At 33.0% G+C, this 25,811-nt stretch overlaps 1 protein-coding gene across 1 annotated transcript in view; it reads left to right on the forward strand.

The window, feature by feature from the left end:
- LOC148939893 (uncharacterized) overlaps positions 1 to 21,133 on the forward strand; it is a 64,540-nt gene extending 43,407 nt beyond the window's left edge. Inside the window, exons 6-9 of the mRNA XM_089105808.1 lie at positions 3,795 to 3,893; positions 6,671 to 6,869; positions 14,794 to 16,080; positions 20,192 to 21,133. Coding sequence (XP_088961934.1) covers positions 3,795 to 3,893; positions 6,671 to 6,869; positions 14,794 to 16,034 — 1,539 coding nt within the window. The 3' untranslated portion in view covers positions 16,035 to 16,080; positions 20,192 to 21,133. The remainder of the gene's footprint in view (positions 1 to 3,794; positions 3,894 to 6,670; positions 6,870 to 14,793; positions 16,081 to 20,191) is intronic.
- The last annotated feature ends 4,678 nt before the right edge of the window (positions 21,134 to 25,811 follow it).

Raw genomic sequence — 25,811 nt, forward strand, 5'->3', positions numbered from 1 at the left:
TTTTAAAGCCTGGTCGCCTGGTTTGCTTATAATCGACTCTTTCATTCTCCTTCCAACTGTCGAAAAATGGTTAGCAAATTCTTCACAAATTTCCTCTGGATTTTTAAGGCTGGTTCCATCTTTACGGAATATTTCCTGAGGGATTCCTCCAGATGATTGTCCTAAAGTGCTTCTTATCACATTCCATGTTTTCGACGGATTTCCGGATGCTTTTTCAAATTCCATTTCATAATAATCTTGTCTAGCTCTTTGCCGGAGTCTGTTTAGGGCATTATAATAACTCTTATAAATTCGCTCATTTACATCACAGGGATGACGTACCCTTTTCTCATACAAATTATTCTTCTTATTTATCGATCTCAATAAACTTGGAGTAATCCAAGGCTTCTTTGAAGGTTTTCTTCTATTGTTGTTAATATTCTTAGAGCATTTTTCCAGGGATCGCTTAATTATTTGGTAAAAGACTCTGAACTTAGAGTCAATATCCGCAGAGATTGAAAACTCTGTATTCCAATCCTTATTGACTAGCTCCTTTCTACATTTCAGAAGTGCATCTTTATCGAGTAACATCCTCAGCTTGAGACTGCTCTTATTTGTAGAATTTTTATTATCAACGCATACCGAGTAACTTGCAAATACACCAAAATGATCAGAAGTATCACTTATAAAAACACTTGGACCACCCGACATATAATTTGAAAATATATTATCCAGACATTTTGATGACGTCCTCGTAACACGAGTACTAATACTAATAGCAGGGATATAACCAAATGAAATTATCAAGTTTAAAAATCGGTCTGTATTTGATCCATTATCCAATAGATCAATGTTAAAATCTCCCATTATAAAAATAGGACTTCGATGTGGGATCTTTTCCAATTGTTCTTCAAGTAATTCATAAAACTCGATAAGAGATCCTGATGGTGGCCTATATACAACCAGAACATAACCACAACGTCCAGACAGCTCTAACTGCAAAATAAAAGACTCAAAAACAATTTCTTTATATATTAAAATATCGTCTCGGACACTTGCCCGTATATCAGAACGTATATATGCTGCCAGTCCCCCGTTTCGGCGAATTTGACGATTTTTCATGTAAAGACTATAACGTGAAATATGTAAAAGTTCCGAATTATAATCATTTAACCAAGTTTCTGTCAGTCCAATTACCTGAAAAATAGATAAATTAGAAATTTCATTTATAAAATCTAAACTTGAATTCAACCCTTGGCAATTCAAATGGAACACATTAAATCTATCCGAAACATTACTACATGCCATCTGCATTTGGTTTACGAATAAATATTTAGAATCTTCAAACTCCAACCTATAATAACCACCAGGCCCACCACTTCCATCAAAAATTTCATTATACCTACTTTCAAAATTTACCTTCTTGTTTTCCAGCCCCAATACGTTAATTTGTCCTGGAGGAGACTCCAATCTTTCATCCAACATCAAAACCAAATAGACAAATTTGAGTACTTATAGAGCTTATTTGCCCGCTGAGTTTAGGAAATTAAGACATAAGTATGGTGTATTGCTCCGTACACCATATATGCATTAGTCTATAAATGGAGACAATCTCCTCTTCCTAATTTCGGCCCATCATTGCGTCCTTGATCTCGCCTGAGGAGTGTTTACCCCTGGATGGCAACCTTGTTGCTCCGTATCTCGTGGATAAGATTGGTCTCAGTAATGCACATAATAGATGGCTTGGCAGAGTTCATCATATATAGGTACTGATCAAATTAAGTGATTATGTCACAAATTTAGTGACACTTTAATAAAAAATATTAATTAAGACATCGCTCGGATCCCTAAAATGCATTTCAAGTACAAAGGACAGTGACAATAAAATCTAATTGTTTGAATTCTTAAGTGAAAACTTACACAGCCATATAAATCTTACGAAAAATGGAAAAAAAATTAGGAAAAATTGGGTAGTCAATTTTATAAAAAATATTTATGATTGGCAGTAGTGGGCACCAAATTTAAAAACAAGAAAAGTTGGTGAAAAAATAAGCATAAAAAAAATATGGCAGTAAAAAGCTTGAGCAAGTGTTTTTTTTTCCGTTAAAACTGTAATTGTCTTTGGGAATCAACGGAACTTCATGCCAGAACCTAGCTTACATCTCCCTCAGGCAGCCAATAAACATAGCATTACGTCAAAGCAAAACCATAGCGAAACTTATGCATGTAAACAAGTAGTTGATTTTTGAAGATTTGGCCTTTAATCCTCTAAATAGGCAAAATTAAATAAAAATGTTTAATATTAATCGCTTTTTGACCAAAAATTTTCATATCAATTTTAGCTATAAATTTTTAAAATTTGTTCTTTACCAGAATACTAAAATTTATTCCAAAAATTAATTTCTGAGAATCGTAAAAAAAAATAACCTAATCTAAAATAATCCGCTTAGGACGCTGACTTCGTCTGGCTGTGGTCCATAAAAGGGTTCATGTATGACGGATGTAGGGAAAAATACGTAAGTGGTGGAGATGCACCGAGGAAAAGCAAAAACTGTTGTGTCCTCTTGGTTTTTTGGAGAACTAGACTAAATTTGTCCATAAGCTTGTTGGTGTCTAAAAGATAAACCGGGTACCTAATAATGTTTATATAAGCTCATTTAAAAATAATGTTTTTGCAATATTCTGGCCAAAATTGCTTTGCTGTACTCTACTTTCAAATCAATTTTGACGCTTTCCAATTTAGAAAATCAGAACGGTTGTCTTTTGTTTCGTAAATTCATTTTTTAGAATTTCTATTATTCTTATAATTGCCACAGTACATTCTCTTGGCTGTTTTGGTATCTTAATGTATCAAGGGCAGAAAAAATGGAATCTTTTTTTTTTGTTTGGTTAAGTGGGAACTTGAACAACCATATATATGGAAATCGAACAACGATGTATAGAAAATCAATTTATCCTATAAAAGACACTAATATGTAGTTATAAAATTTTGGTAGTAGCGGATGTCAAATTTAAAAAGAAGAAACGTGGATGAAAATTGACAAAACAAGCTAAATAATAAAACATATGGGACTAAACAGTTCGAGAAGCTGTAGCTTTCCTTTGAAAGTGTAGTTGTCTTTGGAAATCAACAAATTGTTTATTTTCATGGTTCAACATGGCAACACTGACGAAAATGTGGTAGTACCCCAGAAACTTTATAATGCTGAAACAAACAAAAGATAAATTCAGAAAATTCTGGATTTGGAACCGAACATACCGAAAATTTGGTTCGTACCAAAGTATAATCACCTACGGAACAAGTACTGACAAAACCTATCCTCTCCGCACAAAAAAAGTGCCCCTTTGTCCGCGTCTCCGGAGACAATTCCTTACCTATGCGAACCTGGCAACTAAATACCGTAGTTACACAATTCAATACAACTTTCCCGGTCACACGTCGCCTGAATCACGCTCTAGCATAATTTATTGGCTCGTAGCAAAGTACTTTGGCTCGGAGCGATTAAGTAGTACAGCACTTTGTGTCTAGAGGAACTGAGGTACGCGGGGTCACTTTTGGACAGTTTTGTCAGTACTTGTTCCGTAGGTGATTATACTTTGGTTCGTACCGGTTTTCAGTTATGAATAGACCTAGATGGGTCCAAAGGGCAATAAGTGCTTTTACTTTTATGTCCTTTACACTTTTAAGAAAATTTGAAGACATTCTTCTAGAAACGCAGCTGGGTGAATTCGGTACAAGTATTTAAAAGAGCTTTTAATTTAGTGAAATGTTTTTAGTTCTGATATTTTTCAACTTAACTTCATTTTATTTTTAGGTGGAATATTTTGTTATCTTCTTTGATTCAGGGAGTCTGACATCAGCCTGGGTTGCCACCAAAGATCTCAAAACCTACTCAGCACCTGACTACACTAAGGTATCCACCTATTTATTTTTTATTGAGTTGTAAGTTTTATTGGAATTTTTGAACCAATGTTAGAACATTGTTTTACCTTATTATATTTCATTTTTTTAAGTGCACTGTTTGTTTCTTCCAGCTGCCTTTAGCTCTGTAGCTCAATTTCGGCTGTAATTTACCAGTCATCTGGCTGAAAAAAGTTTCGGAAATTTTCTATTTGATCATTGAGGATGTGGGTACTTCGCTACATACATGGTTGTTTATTTTTTAACAACCGTTAAAAAAGGAAACTGTTTTAAACAGTTTCCAGGATGCCCATAATATATTTTCTTCTATGAGTTCAACTTGCTTTAAACCCGTTTCCTGGATACGCATAGTATATTTTTCTTCTTTAAGTTTAACTTTAAATCCGCGTTTTCTTGATGTTTTTCATTGTTCTTCTTTGAAATACTACTTTTTATGAAATATGCACTTTTAAAAATGGAATCAAAATATAAAGATTCTCTAGGGGAATACTTCTTCTTCGGGAAAAATATTGTTTTTAGGTACGATGATATATCTTTGTTTAGTCACAATGTAGATGGTGCCACAAATCTCCCATGGCTTAAAACATAAGTTGAATTTTCCCTATTTTAGACGCTGCTCATGGTACTTGCCTTATTAATATAGAATTAGACAAACTGGTAGTGCTTAACAATCAAATTATTTTTGGTCATTTAGGGGCTATTAATACGTATTTCTTCAAGAATAGTTCTATAAATATAAAAAAAAATATTAAGGGTTCTTCAAGTATGCTGATGCTACTTGGTTTCTTTGTGGCTTATCTACTCTACATGATCAAAATTTCTATTTATCCAAAATAAGAAATATGTTCTTCTCTTTTCTTAAGAAATATATTCTTTTCTAAGAATTCTTTAAAAAAAAGCTGTAATAAAAATGTAGCTGATGCTACATGGTTTCTTTGTGGCTTATCTACTCTACGTGATCAAAATTTCTATTTATCCAAATAAGAAATATGTTCTTCTCTTTTCGTAAGAAATGTGTTCTTTTCTAAGAATTATTTAAAGAAATCTGTAACAAAAATGTAGCTGAGGCTATATGGTTTCTTTGTGGCTTATCTACTCTACGTGATCAAAATTTCTATATTATCCATAACTCTTAAAAAAGCTATAATAAATTTGTTCTTCTCTTTTCTTAAGAAATATGTTCTTTTATGAGAATTCTTTAAAAAAAATCTATAATAAAAATGTAGCTGAGGCTACATGGTTTATGTGTGGCTTATCTACTCTACGTGATCAAAGTTTCTATTTCATTCAAAACTCATGATAAAGATGTAGCTAATGCTACGTGGTTTCAGTGTGGTTTCTACGTGATCAAAATTTTTATTTAATCCAAAACTTTTTAAAGAAAAATCTATAATAAAAAACATGTCCTTTTTTTTATTTTTCGCTAGCTCTATGACGACTTTCCAAATGTCCTGAAATATATTCCTCTATTTGTTCTTGATCACTTTTCTTGTTATCTCCAATTTATAGTTGAAATTTAGATTCATTTCAATCCATTCGAAAGGTCCTCGCGTGTCACCTTACCTGAAACACACTTGGAGTTGACTCGTTGATGCAGAATTTTCATACCCTTGACTCTCTGCATGGTAATTTCCTTATTAGGAAATTTACTTATTAGGCAAACAAGTGCCAAAAAAAAAAAAAAAAAATAAAGTTGAGGAGTCAGATTATTTTGGTCTATAAGGGCTAACAGTCCGTGTTTTTCGGGAAAGGGCTTATGATTATAAAAAAAGCTGTCGGTTCCCCAAGTGTGCTGATGCTATAATCTCAGGAAATAAAGCTAATCGATTTAGTTTCGCAATGGCTCATATGTTCTAATCAAAAATTTCAAGTTTACTCAAAATTCTATTGAAAAAGATATAGTAAAAAATGTGTTTTTTTTTATCCGCTCCGTGTATTTTATTCAGATTACAAATAAAATCTGTAATAAAAGTGTTTTTTTTTATATTTTATTTTAGCTCCCTGACGGTCTCCCCAAGATCCTTAAACATACTACTCCATTTGCTCCTGATCAATCATCTTCGTCATATTCGATATTTGGTTGAAATTCAAGTTCGTTATAGTCCATATGTAAGATTCTTGTGTATCACTACACCTTAAGCACACTTTATACATCGGTTTGTAAGGTTTAGATTTTTTTCCTATCCTAAAATCATTTTATAGTACCTGCCTTATTAGTTAGAGCTAGGCAAACTGGTACAAAAAGAGTGTTGAGGAGTTAAAATATTTTGTTCATCAAGGGCTCATGAAGTGTGATGGCGCCATAATCTCAGAAAATAAAGATAATCGGTTTGAGTTCGGTATGGCCCACATACTCTAACCAAAATCGAATCTTATTCAAAATTTTATGAAAAAGGCTATAGTAAAAAAGGGTATTTTTTGCAGTTCCATCACGACCTTTCCATGCCCTTAAATATAGTCCATTATTTGTTCCTGATCACTTTTCTTATCACCTTCGATGATTGTTTGAAATTCAGATTCATTAAATTCGTGTGAAATATCCTTGCCTGTCCCTACCTGGAACAGACTTTTTCCTGGAACAGACAGAATTCTTCCTACCCTAGACTCTATGCCCGTGGTGTTTTGCTTTGTCGTATTTTGTCGGAACATTCTTATAGATATAAATAAGTAAGGGATTCCTCAAGTGTCTTGATGCTGTAATCTTAGAAGATTAAGCTGATTGATTTGGCATCTGAGTGGCTTGTATTTTGTATGCAAATAATTTTCTAGGAGACTAAAGAAAAACGAAAGCGGCTTTTGAAGGCAATCAAAGAAGCAAATTCAGTGGAATCCTTGTCGCTAAGTGAGCGGTTGAAAAGATATGGAATGCTTGAAGATCAGCTGTTTGACTCTGATGGATTAGTTGATCATGCTAAAGACGGAAAGAAAAATCAAATGGTCCATTCTCCATTATCTTCGCCAAATCAAGGTTATTTTCATATTCTTTGTCTTTTTAGAATCATTAGTGCTGCGGAGCACACAATTAGTGTTGTGGAGCAACACTAGTGTTTTCGCAGCTGTGTACTTGCTGAATGCGGTACCTAAAAGAAAATCGAAGCCCTAAAATACATAATATTATCCAAGAAACACAATTTAATTTCTTTTATTGTATTTCAGAGCAACACTATTGTTTTCACAGCTGTGTACTTGCTGAAAGCGGTACTTGAAAAAATTAGAAGCAAGAAAATCCATAATTTTGCCCGAGAAATACGATTTAATTTCCTTTATTCTTTTGTGGAGCAACAGTATTGCTTTTTTTTTTTTTTTTTTTTTTTTTTTTTTTTTTTTTTTTTTTGTCAGTGGTCTGTAGCTTTTAAGTCACAAGAGATCCTAATCAAAATGTTGACTGGGTGGGGGACAAGGAATGTTGACTGGGTGTGGGATTCGTGAAATGGAGATGGAAAAGTTAAGTTTTTAAGTAAAACTGTTTAACTTTTTAAGTAAAAAGTAAAACGTATTTTTTCCCTCATGTTGTACATAGTCCCAAAACAAAACTCCCCACTAGAAAAGTAAACTTTTTCAGAACAATTTTATGTCATACTCCTGCACGATGTTAAATTATCTCTCTGAGAATCAAACAGTTCGTGGTAACGAACTGTAAATAAGGAGCCACCCGGCTCAATAGTAGCCGAAACTCTAAAAAACGGAATTTTGATACCGATAGATACATCAAAAGAATCAGATTTTAATGTTGATTTCAAATATAAAAGTTTCATCAAGTTTAGTCTTACCCATCAAAAGTTACGTGCCTGAGACAATTTGGGTTATTTTTGAAAAAAGGGAAAAAAACCCCTTACAAGTTATAGAAGCTTGATGAAAATCACACCATCATGTTCAGCGTATCAGAGAACCCTACCGTAGAGGTTTCAAGATCCTATCTGCAAAAATGTGAAATTTTCCATTTTTTGCCAGAAGAAAGATCACGGAGGCGTGTTTATTTATTTATTTTTTTTTTTTGTTTTGTTTTTTCCAGGGGTAATCGCATTGACCCAGTGGTCCTAGAATATCGTAGGAGGGCTCATTGGAAGGGAAATTAAAAGCTCTAGTGCCCTTTTTAAGTGACCAAAAAAAGGGAGGGCAACTAGGCCCCCTCCCACGCTCATTTTTTTCTCAAAGTCACCCAATTAAATTTTGAGATAGCCATTTTGTTCAGCATAGTCGAAAATCTTATAACTATGTCTTTTACAATGACTTAATTCCTCACAGTTCCCAGTGGAAGGGCTGCAAGTTATGAACTTTGCCCATTGCTTACATATTGTATTGGCTATTGGGAAGCATACAGACATTTTAAGGAAGGATTTTTTCTGGGGGGGGGGGGCTTTGGGGTAAGGGACATTTCTATGAAGGGGGCGCCGGATTTCCAAGCATTATTTAAAAAACGATGAGAAATTAAATGAAAAAAAAACAAGGATTTTCAACTGAAAGTAAGAAGCAACATTAGAACTTAAAACGAACAGAAATTATTACGTATATGAGGGGGTTCTCCCCCAAGTCAATACCTCGCTCTTTTCGCTACAGTTTTTTTTTTATTGCTTTCAAAAGAGCTATCTATTCTAATTAAACGGCCTTTGTGATTCAGGAGTCTGTGAATTAATTTTTTTTTGAACTTTTAACTTAAAGAGCGTGGTATTGACTAAGGGGAGAACCCCCTCATATACGTAATAACATATAAGTAATAAAAAAAAGCAATAAAAAAAAACAAGCGATACGGCTCAATAGTAATCGAAACTTTTAAAAACGGAATTTTGATGTCAATAAATGTATAAAAAGAGTGGGCTTATAATGCTGATTCTAAATATATAAATTTTATTAAGTTAAGTATTACTCATCAAAGGCTACGAGCCTGAGAAAATTTACCTGATTTTTTAAGGAGGGGGAAAACATCCCCTACAAGTGAAAGAATTTTAATGAAAATCACACCGTCAGATTCAGCGTATCAAATACCCTATTACATAGGTTTCAAGCTCATATCTGCAAAAATCTGCAACTTTGTATTTTTTGCTAGAAGAAAAATATACGAATATAGAAGTTTGTTACGCAAGTTAATTTGTAAATTACGTCAGAACCAAATTTAGAGACAGCCATTTTGCAAAAAAAAAGTACAATTTTTATGCAAATTTTGTTCACTTATTCAATGACGGTGAGCCAAAATAAAAGCTGCATTAACTAAAAAACGATCAGAAATTAAATACAAAAAACAAGTTTTTTAAACTGAAAGTAAGGAGCGACATTAAAACTTAAAACGAACAGAAATTATTCCGTATATGAAAGGGGCTGTGCCCTCCTCAACGCCTCGCTCTTTACGCTAAAGTTTGACTCTGTCTCACAACTTTATTTCTTAAAACAATAAAAGACTTTAGCGTAAAGAGCGAGGCGTTGAGGAGGGACAGCCCCTTTCATATACGGAATAATTTCTGTTCGTTTTAAGTTTTAATGTTGCTCCTTACTTTCAGTTTAAAAAACTTGTTTTTTTTTATTTTAGAGAGTAAAATATCGTACCTCTTCTAGATTTCTTAGACAAAATTATAGAAATGTCGATCTTGAATGCTGAATTCCAATCTTTTTGGTTGTTTTCTGAAACTCTGATTTGATGCCTCTTGGACTTCATAACGAAGTAAAACTCGTGTGAAGTACGCATATGAAATTAGTTCTCTTAAAAATAATTCCGAAAGTTGTCGTGCCACATGTCAGGTTTTTAACAGGTTTTTCTTTCGCTTGGATTTGATGGCCTTGGACCAACTAGTCAACAATTACAGTTGGACAAGGAAATCAAGCGGGTGCTGGAGAACTAGATGATCACACAAATGGGGTGAGGAGATTAAGAATTCGGAAACTTTAAGATATTATAAAGAGGTTAAGATAGTATATGGGCAGGAATTCTATTTTAAGTTAAGTTTACCGGCTAGATGCCTTGTCTATTGGATACAGCTATAATCTAATTACCTTCCGGTTCGTTCGAGATTGATGGTTTTTCAAAGGAGGAAAAGTGTCCCTGACGGCAGGTTTGCTTGCCCTCTTTGCCAAGAAGAGGAGAAAAGGAGGAAAGTTTCCTCCTCTTTGCGAAGAGGAGGAAAATTTGGAGCAATGTCGGAGTCGTTGTCGAGGTCTTTAGGGGACAGGGGAAAATTTATTTGGGAATGATGAATTGCTGCTTCCTGATGCCTTGAATAGTACGTTGCCACAGTTTATTTGTCTAGTGGGAAGATATCTTGATCAGTTCTTTGCAAAAAGAAGAGAGTAGCTTTTATTCCTTCTTTATTATTGTGACGAGTGTTGTAATTCGTTAATCTTGTATGTTGTTTGTGTAAATGGCCATATTTTGGCTTGCAATACACGTTATCTTACATTATCTTATCCTAAAGATGTCTTTTTTAAGACAAGCTAGATTTTTTTATTATTTTTGAACGCGTACAGACGGGAAAAGGACTGGAGTTGGCATTATTTTCCAGAAATAAAAATGTCTTCTGTGACTTTTTCTATATTGAAATTTTGATTTTGAAATTTTCCTGACATTTTCAATGTCCTAGCTTCGAAGATAAGCTTTTTAAAAATCATATAACTTTGAATACTGATAGACTTTCATATTATCTCTTCCAAAAATTAAGCGAAATATCTGTATCTCTCGTAAATTTTTGGGAAATAATGGCGGGAATGCTGATTTCAAATTACAGAAGTTTGACTTTTCAGTTTTTTTTATTGTTGAAAATTTTGATTTTGATGTTTATTATATTATAGACATTTAATGCCATGAAAAATAAGAAAAACGTTATGTACTCTTTTATCCGAAAATGAACCATACACTAAGAAATAATTTCTAAAGTTTTCATCGCGCATTGATCTCTTTGACATCCTAGAAATAGTTTTTTTCTGGACAAGATAGAATTAGTTTTATAGAGTATCTTGTTTTGCAGTAGTTTTGTAGAAAAAAAAATTCTATTACTTATCTGTTTTGAAGTTTTGTTTTTGCGAATTCCTCACATTCTGTCTAATTGTAATGCCTTAGCTTCGAAGGTAAACTTTTTAGAAAAAAATTCTGTATCTCTTATTCATTTTTGGTATTTTTCTTAAAATGGGTGTCTCAAAAAGAATGCCGAATCTACTATAAGTCTACTATAGTCTACGAATCTTCTATAAGTCTACTGATGTGAATGTACTGTAAGTCAAATTTATGTATTTGAAAGAACCAAACTCACCCTTGTCTTAAGGAGATGTTGAGATTGTACGTGAAACACATAATCGGGCATATGCCCCCCCCCATGCTAGCCCCACAAGGACTCGGTCTGTCTGCAATTAACCATCACTCGCTCACACATTTCCTTATAATGGTCATCCTTAATAATTTTAAATATTCTATAAATTACTTATGTGAAATCGAAGCTTCTTCCTCTCTCATGTTTCTTGACTCAAAAGAGAACCTGAAAAAGATAAATATCTTATATTAGTCATAAAACTAAAGTACAATTGCTTTTTTCTTTAGCTACAATTGCTAATTTATAAATAACTTATTCGAAATTGAATTTTTTTTCCTCAATGTTGACTGAAAAGAGAACCTGAAAAAGAGAAATATCAGAATTAGTCTTAAGCTAAAGCACAATTGTTTTCTTTTTCTTTAAATAATTTATAAATTACTTACTTGAAAGACAGAAAATCAATTATTACAATTATTACTACTACTACTACTAACAACTCATCGCAGCACCAAGCCGCCTGAGGCCAACACAGCTACGCACGCTCCTCCTCCACCCCAATCTATTCAAAGCTTCCCTTTTTACACCCGCCCACGAAGTTCCCATTTCCTTTAATTCTTTCTTTATGACGTCCTCCCACCCCAGACGGGAACGAACAGCTTTCCGTTTAGCCCTAGAAGGTTGGCCGAAAAGAAAAATCTTCGGCAATCTGTCATCCTTCATCTGCACAACATGCCCTAACCACCTCAACCTTTCTTTCATTATAGACCTAGAAAGCGGTATTGAAGCACATTTTTCGTATAGCCTATTGTTTGAAATACGGTCAGTCAGCCGGGTACCCAGAACAATCCTTAAGCATTTTCTCTGGAAAACATCTAGCAAATCTTCATCCGCTTTTCGGAGCGTCCATGCTTCAGAGCCATATTTGACCACTGTCATCACTGTAGCTTCTAATATTCTAATCTTGGTTTGCAGACATATCTTCCTATTCTTCCAGACTTTTTTTTAACTGTGAAAAAAACACCCTGAGCCTTGGCTATGCTATTTTTAACATCTTCACTGCTCCCACCATCTTTACTAATAATACTACCAAGGTAAGTGAAGCTTCCCACCTGATCAATCTTTTCATTACCCAACGTCACCTTTTCATCTTCACTTATTCCTAGCATTAGTGACTTAGTCTTCATAACATTAATTTTCAAACCAATTCTAGCACCCTGAACTCGCAAAAACTCTAAACTCCAAACTTCATTTATTTTGCTCACACTTTCATCTATGATGCTTAAATCATCAGCATAATCTTAGTCCAGGAGACTTTTTCCTCCCCATTTGATTCCGTGGTCTCCCTTTGCGTTTCCTGTGCTCCTTAAGACAAAGTCTATCAAAATAATCCATATAAAGGGGGATAGAACACAACCCCGCTTAACTCCTGATTTAATACAAAACCAGCTGCTAACCTCATTTCCTACCTTAACCGCAGCAGTGTTATTCTCGTACATAGCACTAATCACTTTAATGTATTTGTCTGGTATACCATACAAGGATAAAACCTTTACTAAAGCTCCTCTATGAACAGAATCGAACGCTTGCTCATAATCTATAAAACTGAGGACCAAAGGTGTTTGAAAACTTAGGCACTTCTCAATTATTAGCCTAAGTGTGAAAATTTGGTCAACACATCCCCTACCTTTTCTAAAACCGCACTGCTCTTCTCTTAAAACTTTGTCTACGGCATCTCTCAGTCTAAAAGGTATCAAATTACTAAGCAATTTGCTACCTACAGAGACAAGACTAATGCCTCGATAATTACCACACTCACTTTTATCACCTTTCTTAGAAATTGGCTTAATTAAGGTTTTCCTAAAATCGTTAGGTACTTCTCCTTTTTCAAAAATCATATTCATAATCTTCAGTAACTTATTTCTAACCTCAGAGCCACCATATTTAAGAAACTCATTTACCACCATATCAGCACCTAGAGCCTTATTATTTTTTAATCCTTTTAGTACTGCTGCTAATTCCTCCTCACATAACAAATCTTCCTTCACATCCAAGGTATCACAAACTTTTTCATTTTCCTCTATATTTTTTTCTGCAACTCTTATCTCGGTTAAGCAAATTCTCAAAATGTTCGGCCCATCTCGCTTTAGCTTTTTCTTTATCGCTAATTGCCGCCCCATTCCTATCTTTAACTGGGACAAGTCCGGATTGACTACTACCTCTCAATTTGTTAACGTGCCAGTACAATATTTTACTATTATGCCCTCTAGCTGCATTTTCTAAATCCTCGGCAATTTTATTCATGGCCTCCACTTCACACCTCCTTAGTTCATATTTCAATGCTTTCTCCACTTTCCTTACATTTCTTTTGTTTTCATGCGATCTATCACTCAGATAATTCTTGTACAAGTCCTTTCTCCTTTCTATTAAACATAAAGATTTTTCACTAATATTCTTAGATGCAGTTCTAGCTTTCTTCACTAATACACCTTCAGCAACTTCACAAATTATTTTTCTAAAATTATTCCAACCATCTTCCTCATTATCAAATTTTAAACTCTCAATAATTACAATTATTGGTCATAAGTTAAATCACAAGTATTTTTTCTTTAAATAATTTATAAATTACTTACTTAGAATTAAAACTTCTTCCTCTATGTTGACTCAAAAGGGAACCTGAAAAACAGAATATCAAATATTAGCCATAAGCTAAAGCTCATTTTTTACCCCTTAAATTACTTATAAATTACTTACTTGAAATTGAATAATCTTCCTCCATGTTGGCTCAAAAGATAACCAGACGGAAAGTAATATCAAATATGAGTAATATATTAAAGTATTAATAATTAATCATATTTGAGTAATTATAATTACTCATATTGAGTAATGTATTAATAATTGACAACCTTTTTTTGGCACATTATTTTTATAACAATTTAATACCACCATTTTTTTTATGTGTGAAAATTAAAATTTTTTTTTTTATTTGATTTTTTTTTTTATCTAATTATTACCTCTCCCTTCTATGAGCCTTAAAAAACTAAAACGACACACTCATTGCCTCTATATATATATATATATATATATATATATATATATATATATATATATATATATATATATATATATATATATATATATATATATATAAACAGTATGTGAACAGTACATGACGTAATATATTTCTGTTGAAAGTGTTAATTTAATTAATTTGTGATACATTTATTTGAATGTGACGTCATCCACAGTTCTCCCGAAAAAATATACTCGGTACTTACCTACTCGGTACTGCTCCATGTTGACTCAAATGAGAATATTAGGAAAAGCAATTACCAGTCTTAAGCTAAAATAAAATCGTTTACAGAAATAATTTTTTAATTTGCATGTTATCCATGATTTTTTCATATTTTCCGAAGTTTTTTTCCCATGTTGAATCAAAAGAGAATTTGAAAAACAGAAATATCGAATATTCTCCGTAAACTACAATATAATTGTTTAGTCTTTAACTAATTTAAAAATTATTTACTTGAAATTGAAGCATACATATACATACACATACTTGCATATATATATATATATATATATATATATATATATATATATATATATATATATATATATATATATATTTATATATATATTTATATATATACTATCTTTTTCTAGAGTCCAGTAAGCGGCTAAAATCCTCAGGTAGCACTATAAATGGACACACCAGTGAAGATGTAGCAATTTTAGTGGATGAAGCCATGCGCGTTCTTAATGACATGGAGGAAACTAGCAACAAACAGAAAACACAGAATAATACATTGTCTACAAAACTTGATATTTTAAATAAGAAGTACTCATATACATTGTCTACAAAACAATATTTATTTGCTGACGAAGAAACGGAGATGCTAGTAACTGAAGCTATGCAAGTTTTAGAAGACATGGAAGCAAGAGATGGTGGCAAAAATATAAAAGGGAAAAGGACAGCGTTGCCATATGCTTCAATGGATTATGGTCCAAATTCATCGAATTATGATACTATGATCCTAGTTGAAGAAGCAATGGAAGTTCTCAAAAATATGGAAGAAAGAGATATTCAGAAGAAGAAAAGAGCAAAAAAGATTTTACCTAAACCTGAAAGTAGCACTAAATCTATTGCCCATCAGCTGCAACCTACTGAAAAAATTGGAATCTCAAGCAGTGAAATATATGTAGATAAAGATTTAACTAGCTTTAAGAAAAACATTCAACAAACTGTATCATCGAATAGAGAAGTACCTCACTCTAAGAGTCCAGGTCTTAAGGATATAAACATTGAAGTTACTCAGTTGATTGGTGAAGCCCGAGAAGTATTACAGAAAATGCAAAAAGCTAAAAAGTATGATGCAACTCCAGTACGTACAGTTCCGCCACTGAAAGAGATAGTTCTCTCTGCCATGCGCTCTTTTCAAAAATTAATATCCGGTGACACAGAAGTACATTTTGCTACGTATGTTTTAGGTAAAAGGGTTTTAAGCTCTTCACGGCCATGTAAAGTATTTCTATCTGTGCCATTACTCAAAGAATTAGCCATGAACTCTATTCAAGAAATAACATTCTGTAAAGTAGTGCCTTTGATTTCTGAGACTAGTGTTAATCTTATGGAGGAAGAAGAATCTGTTTCTAAGCCTATCACTCAGTCAGTGCTAGAAATCCCAACACCAAAGAAAATTGATTCTTTTGCGGCTCGTGTTTCAAATGGACATAAATCCTTGTTGTCTTCTATGCCCCGCTTGAAAGGTTCGGTAGTGGAATCTGTTGTTACTTCCAGTTCTTGTGATGACTGTAACAAGAGTGTCGATTCGGGATTTAGCACTTTTGTTTCAGGAGAGGAAACAGTTGATGTTAGTAGTGTAGATGAGGACCCCATGGTTTAGCAAACTTTTGCAGGATCAGAATGAATTTCTTTTCGCGTTTTTATTGGTAAGTAAAGAGTAAGTTTTATTCTCTCTCTTTTTCTTTCTCTTATTCTCTATTTTATCTCTATTTTGTTAATCTCTCTATTTCCTCTCTCTCTCTCTCTCTCTCTCTCTCTCTCTCTCTCTCTCTCTCTCTCTCTCTCTCTCTCTCTCTCTCTCTCTCTCTCTCTCTCTCTCTCTCCGAAGAGTGAAAGGACGTAGGCTATATAAAATTTTCTTTTGAAATTATTTTGGGGGCGCCTCCCCCCCCTCCTCAACGATGCTACTGTCTGTCTCTATTTTATTTACAATTTAAATTTTTTGAACTTGTGTGCTAAAAATCAGCGAATAATTTTCGTCTTGATAGAGCACTCTATCAAGCGAATCATTTTCTCTCTTAGCTCAGAAGAACACGTTTGTTCGTAAATGGTGATACTAGTTATGTTGTTAGGACAGCGGTTAACTCCTCAAATTTTAAAAGAAGAGAATACTTTCAACATTCCTACCTACTAATCTGTTTGTCTACTGATTTAGACAGACACATGAAAAAGCTGGATAATTAATTAACATACACTGAAAACCAGTTTTTGTACAAAGAAAAAAAAATTAGAAAGACAAAAACAAAAAAAAGATGAATTTAATAAACAGAGAAAAACAGCCAGTTTTTAATTGGAAATGAGAAAAAGAAAGGACAACAAATGATTAGGACAACAAGTGAATAGATCTGTTGGGCCTGTTTGATACAAAGTTGAGACTTTACAGCCGGCTTTAGTCAAACACTGTTTCCTTTCCTTTTTTTTTGCTTTCTTAAAATTCAACCGCAAAAATTGTCTTTTTTCTAAGTAAGTAAAAAAATTATTTTTTTTGCTAATTGTTTTTTCAGAAGTAAGGGTCTTTTCTTAATCCCTTCTATTCTTTCATCGATCTCCTTATTAAGTTCTTAAATCTTTTTAAAATTTAACCATTAATTAATGATTTATTATTGTCCTGATATTTAACCCATCTGTTAAATATGCGTTTGAAGGAATCACCAAGTGTTGATGGACTCAATTAAGGAGGTCATTCCAAATGGTTGTGGTTGATGGGCTCTATCAGGGAGGTCATTCCAAATGGTTGTGGTTGATGGGCTCTATCAGGGAGGTCACTCCAAACGGTTGTGGCTGATGGGCTCTAACAGGTAGGTCATTCCAAATGGTTGTGGTTGATGGGCTCTATCAGGTAGGTCATTCCAAAGGGTTGTGGTTGATGGGCTCTATCAGGAAGGTCATTCCAAATGGTTGTGGCTGATGGGCTCTATCAGGGAGGTCATTCCAAATGGTTGTGGTTGATGAGCTCTATCAGGGAGGTCATTCCAAATGGTTGTGGTTGATGGGTTCTATCAGGGAGGTCATTCCAAATGGTTGTGGCTGATGGGCTCTATCAGGGAGGTCACTCCAAATGGTTGTGGTTGATGGGCTCTATCAGGGAGGTCGTTCCAAATGGTTGTGGTTGGTGGGCTCTATCAGGAAGGTCATTCCAAATGGTTGTGGTTGATGGGCTCTATCAGGGAGGTCACTCCAAATGGTTGTGGTTGATGGGCTCTATCAGGGAGGTCGTTCCAAATGGTTGTGGTTGATGGGCTCTATCAGGGAGGTCATTCCAAATGGTTGTGGTTGATGGGCTCTATCAGGAAGGTCATTCCAAATGGTTGTGGCTGATGGGCTCTATCAGGGAGGTCATTCCAAATGGTTGTGCAGCAACAAATTCCCTTTCTCTTGTTCCCTTTTCTCCCTGATTTCCTGTCATTTGAAGGAACTAATCTTGGAATTGAGACGCGAAGCTGGTAATTGTATGAATATTTAGTTTGTGAAATTAAGGACAACCTTCATACGCTTTGATGCACAATCTCAGAAAGGGTATGCGGCATCCCTAGTATCTGTTCAATGAGCCCCCCTTCCCTGGATATTATATATATATAACGCTCTGAAAAAGTATTTTTGGCATGTCAGAAAAGGTTTGATGCTCAGTCCTAGACGTTTTAAACCATAAGTACGTTAAATTTAAAGCTACGTAGATTCAACTAGTTTAATTTAAATTAACTTAAAATTAAATTAAGCTAACATATTCAATTAAATTTTAATCTAATAGTTTCATTTAAACTTTTTTTTATTAAATTAAAAAATGATTAACTTAAAACTCGTTAATATGGGTAATATAAAGAATCATCTCAGATACAGATATAAAATTAGTGATTTTATTATACATAATAATATCGAACGCGATGCGAGCATTAAGTCTAGAGCAGAGACTCTTTAACTTCTTGGTTGATTCCAGAATCCCAAATGGGCCATGGCATTTGATGTTAGTTTCCTTGTTGTTCAAGTAGTAAGTTTCAGTGAAGTGTTTTTCAAGTGGTAAGGTGACTGTAAGTTTCCTGTATATGGTTTTCGACCATGTCAAATTTAATAGTGTACTTCTTGTTTCAATTAGACGCCATTTTTGGGGGGCTTCAGGCTATTTTCTGAAACAAATACATTCTTAGACCACACTGGCTATACATGACAAATGAAACTCAGAGAGGAGAGAAAGTAACCAAAATGAAAAATAAAATCAAAAAGGGTGAAAAAACGAGGATTTTGTCAGCCAGCGAACCATGAAGATGACAAAATATAAGCAAATATTTCGACAAGGACCTCCGCCAAGTCGTCCTCAGTGCTAAACAAAAAAGAAAGAAAAAAAAAACGAATTTTTCATTTTTGTTACTTTCTCTCCTCTCTGAGTTTCATTTGTTATTTTCTGAAATTCCCACGAATTTGCTTTCACAACAAATTTTTACTATTAAGACCAATCGTGATAATAGTTATCATTCCTGAATCAGGTACAACTTTTTCTCATTTGCATTTTTTTTTTTTTTTTTTTTTTTTTTACGTGGTTTTTAATGGGCGCCCCAACCTTTTATTGTTCGTACAGAAATAGTAAAAAAACCTGGAAGTCTAATGTAATAGTAATATTTGGACAATCTGAAGTTAGAAAACAATTCTCACTTCATAATATACAAAATAATTGTACCTAACACATTAGGCATGCAGACCCGGTCTACTTTACCCCCCTCCCCTCTAATGTGCAAATATATAGCTCAAATTTGTTTCTAAAGTATTATATTTTTATCATACTTAGGTATATTTCATTAGGATTTAGCGTCAGAGTAACAGCTTCTACCTAGATGAAGAATATTAGGTCGGTGCTATATCATACCAGTACCAAATTATTTATTATAATATGCATAATAATACTGAACACGATGTAAGCGCAAAGCCTAGAGCAGAGGTTCTTAACTCCATCGATGGGTGAAGAATCTCAAACGGGTCTTCTAGTACCTCCGTCATTCGACTGAAAAAAACATCGTCGCTCTTCCGTTAATATTTGCTATTAATTTACTGATCAATATATCAAATAAAATTTTGATATTACTTTATTTGGAAATTCATTCGAGATTTATTGATAACAATTAATTTATGAGATTAAGTCCATTTGATCATAATTATTATTTAATTAATTAATATAATACATTAATAATTAATTAAAAATTAATTGATTTGAAAACAAATTGAATATGATATTTTTTCCAGATATCAAGTACCATGGATATTGTATTCCAATTCCAGGATATTGCATTACCGTTTTTCAATGAAAATGTAAAAAATAAGATATTGTTAAACGTCTTGGGATGGAACGGAAAAATATAATGTAGTATAATTCAAATTTAATGATTGCCTAGAAAATTGCTTGTATCATGGCCAAGATTTTCGCGCAATTCGTACACTTATATGGTATGGGAGAGGGAGGAGGTTCAATGGCCTAAAAAAAGAAACAATAATAGTATGTTAAGTAGCTGAAGATTCATAATTACTACACTTAACATATGTGAAAGTAAACAATTTGCAATTTTGCAATCAACAAAAATAATGTTGGTTTGTAATCAACAAAATAGCACTTTCTGTTATATATGGAATATTTTTTGTTACTCGACAGTCCTCTGGAAGGAGGGGATCCCTCTTCTTTCTTTGGCCTACCCAGGGATGTCACTTTTTGTTCTTTTTCTTCTTTCAAATTGCATTGAAGGTATTTTCTTAATAAGTTGTCGTGTTTTCTTCTAGGATTTTGCTGGTTCCTGTCGAATTCTTCTGTGCTGACCTTTTTGTCTGATGGACTTTTATTCTTGTATATTTTCTGTTTTTTTTTTTTTTTTCTCAATATTCGACCATTTGTGTTTACTTAATTACAGTTATGTAACATTGAGCAACACCGTTTTTCACTTCTTTCTTCTTTTTTTTTACTTTTTCAATTTTTATTTACTTTTTTTTACTTTTTTTTACTTTTACTTTTTCAACGAATGCTTCGAGCAGTCTTCTTCAGGAGCCAATGTAGAATTTTATCGGATGTTCTGCCACCTGTATATTCTGAAGGTTTTCCATTTCTAAAAAACGTCAGTGCTGAATATTTTTGAATTCCATGTTCTTGCTCTTCAGCGCCATCTATTTTAGCCAGGTTGGTTGTGACCCATCAGATGTGAGGTTTGTTGTGCAGGTTCAGCATATTCTGATGCTAGGGACTTGTAGTGACCACACTCAACAAGGATTTGGAATCACTTAAGGCAGAAGCAAATTTCTTCTTGTAGAGGGCCAACACTCCTTCAACTTTTTGATTTCTTCTTCTCAAAGAACTAAATGAAGGTTAATAAACTAATTATAAGGCTTAATTTCTTGGCTAAATTTCTTCTGTGGGGGACACTTTGATCTTCTGAACAACCCTAATAGATTGATTCAACATATATTATAAATTTGAAATCATTATCTTGATTTGAAATCCTTATTGTGGCGTTATGCAAAATGAGATTAATTCCTTTTCCCGAAATTATATTGGAGAGCAAAAAGGAAAGAAAGAAAAAAATCACCTTTAAATCACTGCTTTTAAGGAATGCCATATTTGAAGGGTGTTCAGATCCCTTAGATTGCTAAATATTCTTATTTGTTATTTGAAATTTATATATTGTAAACCTTTAAATTAGTTAAATTGTTTAGAATCTTCAGAGCATACCTGTTTCTTTCAAATTCGCAAAATGTATTATTTTAAAATACTTCAAATGTTTTAAAAAATTTAATATTAAAAATTTAATTATATTTTAAACGTACTTTAAAAAATATTTTGGTTTTAATTTGTAAAATAATACTAAAAACGAATGCTTGTTCGTTTTTTTTGTTTTTTTTTATACTCTGCTGTAACATTTGGAAATGGATTTCAGCCTTTTTGACACAGTGGTACCGACTCTTTTAATACCAAATACCTGTTAGAAAAACTGAATATTAGAAAAACGGAGGCGCAACTAAACTATCCTTCGCTCAAGGGTTTCCAGACTAGCTTTTTTTAGGAGCAGAGAGTATGGCACCATGCCTTCTTTGAAAGTTATTCGCAAGGCTCTTTTTGAATTGATTCCATTTTAGAGGGGAGTTGTTTTTTTTTTATTGTAAGAGATTTTTTTCACATCCTCATTACGTAATGAATATATGATATGGAATGTTGAGATGCTATTTGAGAGTTGTGTAGTAGAAGTGAATGATAGAAGATGAACGTTTTTGTTAATTGTAGTATGTTGCCCATTTTCGGCCTTCCCTGAAATCTAAAAATTTCTCAAGTATATGACTACTTCTAAATTATATTATATCTAAATTAAATTATATTTAAAATATCAAATCAAATTCTGGGGCGTGACTAATAACTTGAATGGGGTGTGACTAATAACATGTGAGAACCACTTATCTATGCGTACTAAGCGTACAACATGGCATCTATGTATGCGGCAAATTTGTATATAAAGAAATGGAAATGGAAGCTTAGAAACAATATGTGCATCGAAAGAGCAAAATTTGGGTTATATGCCTAGAACTAGGGCTATTGAGAAGGAAACATTAAGAAAACAAATTTTACTTTATAATATGAAGACAAATTTTCGGCAAAAATTTGCCGAAAATATACTAACTAATAATTTAGTTAGTATCTTGGTTTTGTCAAAAGACAAAAACAGAAAAACTGAAAAGTAATCAGTTACTAGAGATGAAAAACTCAAGTTCGAGCTCTTCTCAGCTCAACTCCAGTTTGAGCTCAACTCAACTCGCATTTGACTGAAACCATGACTGTGGACTATCTAAGAAATGTACCACGAGTAGTAATAAATTAATAACAGATCGAATGTGTTGCTCTTTTTTGAAATTCGACGCCATTTTTTAAAATAAAGAATTTCCAATTTCAGGTTTTCCGACAAACCTGTTTTTTTTTTGGTTTTCCGAAAAAACCAAAAATAGGTTTGGAAAAAAACAACAACAAAAATGGTTTTGCTGAATCTTGCATTTATTTTATAACTTCAAACATACTTAAGTTGAAAAGAAAATTTGCTGAGTTCTGTAAAAATTTTATATTTTGTTCGATAAAGTGCTATAAAGACTAACATGTCAAAAAGAAAGTAATGATATTAATTTTGTCTTTCAGCGTAGTTGTTGTGTAGTTATTTGGTAGCTAGTAGCTCTGTTCATTTTAAGCAAAGTCTAGGGTCTTTACAGAATCTTGTCTGACTGTGTTTTTTTGTATTTTTTGGCTTTCTTTTGAATTTTTAATTGACTGAGCTGGCTTCGATTATATTGTTTGTTTGTTTTTCTAGTGCTGACAGGCAATATAGTTTTTTCTACTTAAGGTCTTAATCCTAAACTGAAAGTATAACTGCAAAATACTTTCTCGGATTGTAGCATTCAAATTTTGGCAAATATTATATTTAGAAAATAGCTGTGATATCTCCCGTTTTGTTCCTTTATCTTCTTATGTGAATCACATGAATCTCCAGTCGTACAAATAAGTCTTTTTTTGGGGGAAACTCATTCTCTTATTTAGACACGTTTAGAAAAGCACGTTAGAAAAGGTTTTTTTGTATGTTGACAGATAATTTAGTTAGTATCTCTAATATCTAATATCTCTTGGTTTATTTCTATTACCTTCTGATGTAAATCACATGAATCTCCAGAAGTACAAATATGTCCTTTTTTGAAAAGTAATTCTCTTATTTAGTTGTAGTTTAGAAAAGCTCTTTTACTTATATTTTGTCATGTTGTACGCATAGATAACGACGTTGTACGCTTAGTACGCATACATAGATGCCATGTTGTACGCTTAGTACGCATAGATAAGTGGTTCCCACACGTTATTAGTCACGCCCATTCAAGTTATTAGTCACGCCCCAGAATTTGATTTGATATTTTAAATAAGAAGTACTCATATACTCGAGAAATTTTTAGGTTTCAGGGAAGGGATGAGGTCCTCCCCCTGAGTACTCCCTTAGTCCCCCCCCTGGATCAGCAATTGTATCCCTCCAGACAAATACTAGTATTATTCTTAACAATTTTTTCGACTGCAATACTCACAAATGCAAAGAGTGCAACAAATACTCCAGCTCAATGCAAGAGAATAAATACTCTTTACTGAAAACTAGTTGGATTGGCAGAGCTGCGTGCAACAGTGCTGCGTGTGCTACAGTGCTGCTATCGTGCTGCGTAGTAACAGTACTCGTTTTGTAGTTTATTTTTTTCTAAAAAGCAAAGAAACACTTTACAAAGCCAACCCCAGGCGTAGTTATTTCAGTAATTCTTTTGAGGGTTTTATTAAAATAAAGAAATTAACTGCAAACCCAAAGTTTATAAACTTGTATGGTAAACATTACCCTTTACAAAATCGTACGTACACACCCACTACCAGCCATCCTTATCCCCCCTGTATCCCCAAAAATAGTTTAATTAATTCTGAATTAAATTTGTATATTCTATATTATTTATATACATAATTTAAGGATAAAAATAATGTCACCTTGCAACGCTCCATCCAAATATACTAATTGCTACTACTGCAGATTCCATTTGAACCCTTAATTAGATCCCTGTTCGTTTCTTTCTTTTTTGGCCAGTAGAATTAGGTAAAATTCAATTCGTAAATTAAATTAATGTAATTAAAATTAAGTAAAATTAAAGTAAGTAATTAAGTAAGTAAATTGAAGTAATTAAAATTAAAGTAAATTAAAAAGTAATATTCAATGAGTAAATTGGCAAGCAAAATTCAACACTATGTTGAGATGATTGTTAAGATGCTGATAATAAGTTAATTCAATGCTAATCTAAGCTGATATTTCAAATCCTAATGCATGGGTTTAAGTTGAGCAACTAGAATTTCTTAATTTATTATTTTGCAAATATTTATTGTAGTTATCATTTTGAGAAGTGCAATTTACAAGTTGTATATAGAGCAAAGAAGAAGAAACGGAAATTGAATTTTTCAAGTTAAATTAAGAATTTAAATTCAAAAGCGACATATGTTGAATTAAAAATAGTATATTCAGAATAGACGACTGTCAACTATCGACAGAAGATTGATTTTTACTCAAAGGAAATAATTTTATCTTGTAGTATATTATAACCCCGTGTAAAAATATATAATATAACGTAATATATATAATATAACTTAAAAAAATATATTAACCCCGTGTCGTCATATAGCTTGAAACCTCTATTACGGTCCAAGATAGATTTTGGGACAGTAGCAATTAGTGTATTCGGAGAGAGAATCGAAAGGTGCGTTAAATGTGATTTCTATCTTTTAGCTAGGAATTTTATATAAAACTTGAAACTTTTTATTGCTTCTTACGAGATGTTTTTTTCTTTATATTTTACAAACTTGGGTTCTGTTTTGTTTGCCTCTTTAATATGCATTTTTATAGTTTTATTTTGTTTATCTTTGTTTTTTTTTTTGTTTTTTTTTTATTATTGCTCGTAGAAAATTTTCGTTCAATCAAGTGAAACTTTTTCTCTTGTGTACTGCTAAAGACTCATAAAAGAAATCATTTCAATAATTTAATTTTAAAAAACGGTTTTAAAATTTAGAACTTATGATAAATAGTTTTAATAAATTGTAATGCTAATATTTCAGTCAATTTTTTCGTTAAGTGTTTCTTAGTAAATATTGCAGTTGAAAAAGGAAAAAAAAATATCATGTCTCCTGGTTGGCTATTATCACTCTCCTACGTGAATCTCCATAAAGTACAATTATTTTTAAGAAAATGCTTTTTCGGAAACCTCATTCTCTTATTTAGGGACCTCTAGAATAGCTGGATTTTTACGTTATATTTTATATATGGTTTGTCAGTCACGCGTCGATCTGTGGCTCCCAAGCCTCATTAGCTAAACTTCTTCTGCACCATTGATACCCCCTTCCCCGTCCTTATAATCATTATTATAATCTCCTTATAATAATCATTATTCTAAAATGTGTTCTTAGATATTTGGGGAATTCTAAGACGCCATAAACTTCAAAAAGTTATCGATTTCCACAGAAAAATCAATTTGTCCCTCGAGTGGGAGGGGTGGGGTGTTTTGCGTCGGGATCCACAGTCATAGATATTCTGGTCAAGATTTTATTGGTGTATATATATTTAAACGTTTCGTCCGTATTTGTTAATGCTACCTCGCTATTAATATCTACCAAGGCTATTAATTTAAAAAAAAAACAGCTTTTTTTCGAGAAACTAGTCTTTTTCATTTGAAGTACAATGTTTTTGTTTTTTTTTATTTTTTTTTAGCGATTTGTTCCTATTTTGGTTTCATTTAAGTTGTGTGTTGACAGAAGACGAAAATTTTGCCAGCTGGGAATTGTCAAGCGACGTTGCCTCGGCCAAAATTCATACATGCG

Source organism: Artemia sp. Qi Xiang Cuo, chromosome 20 (assembly GCF_049724085.1).
Source record: "Artemia sp. Qi Xiang Cuo chromosome 20, ASM4972408v1, whole genome shotgun sequence".
NCBI lineage: Eukaryota > Metazoa > Arthropoda > Branchiopoda > Anostraca > Artemiidae > Artemia > Artemia sp. Qi Xiang Cuo.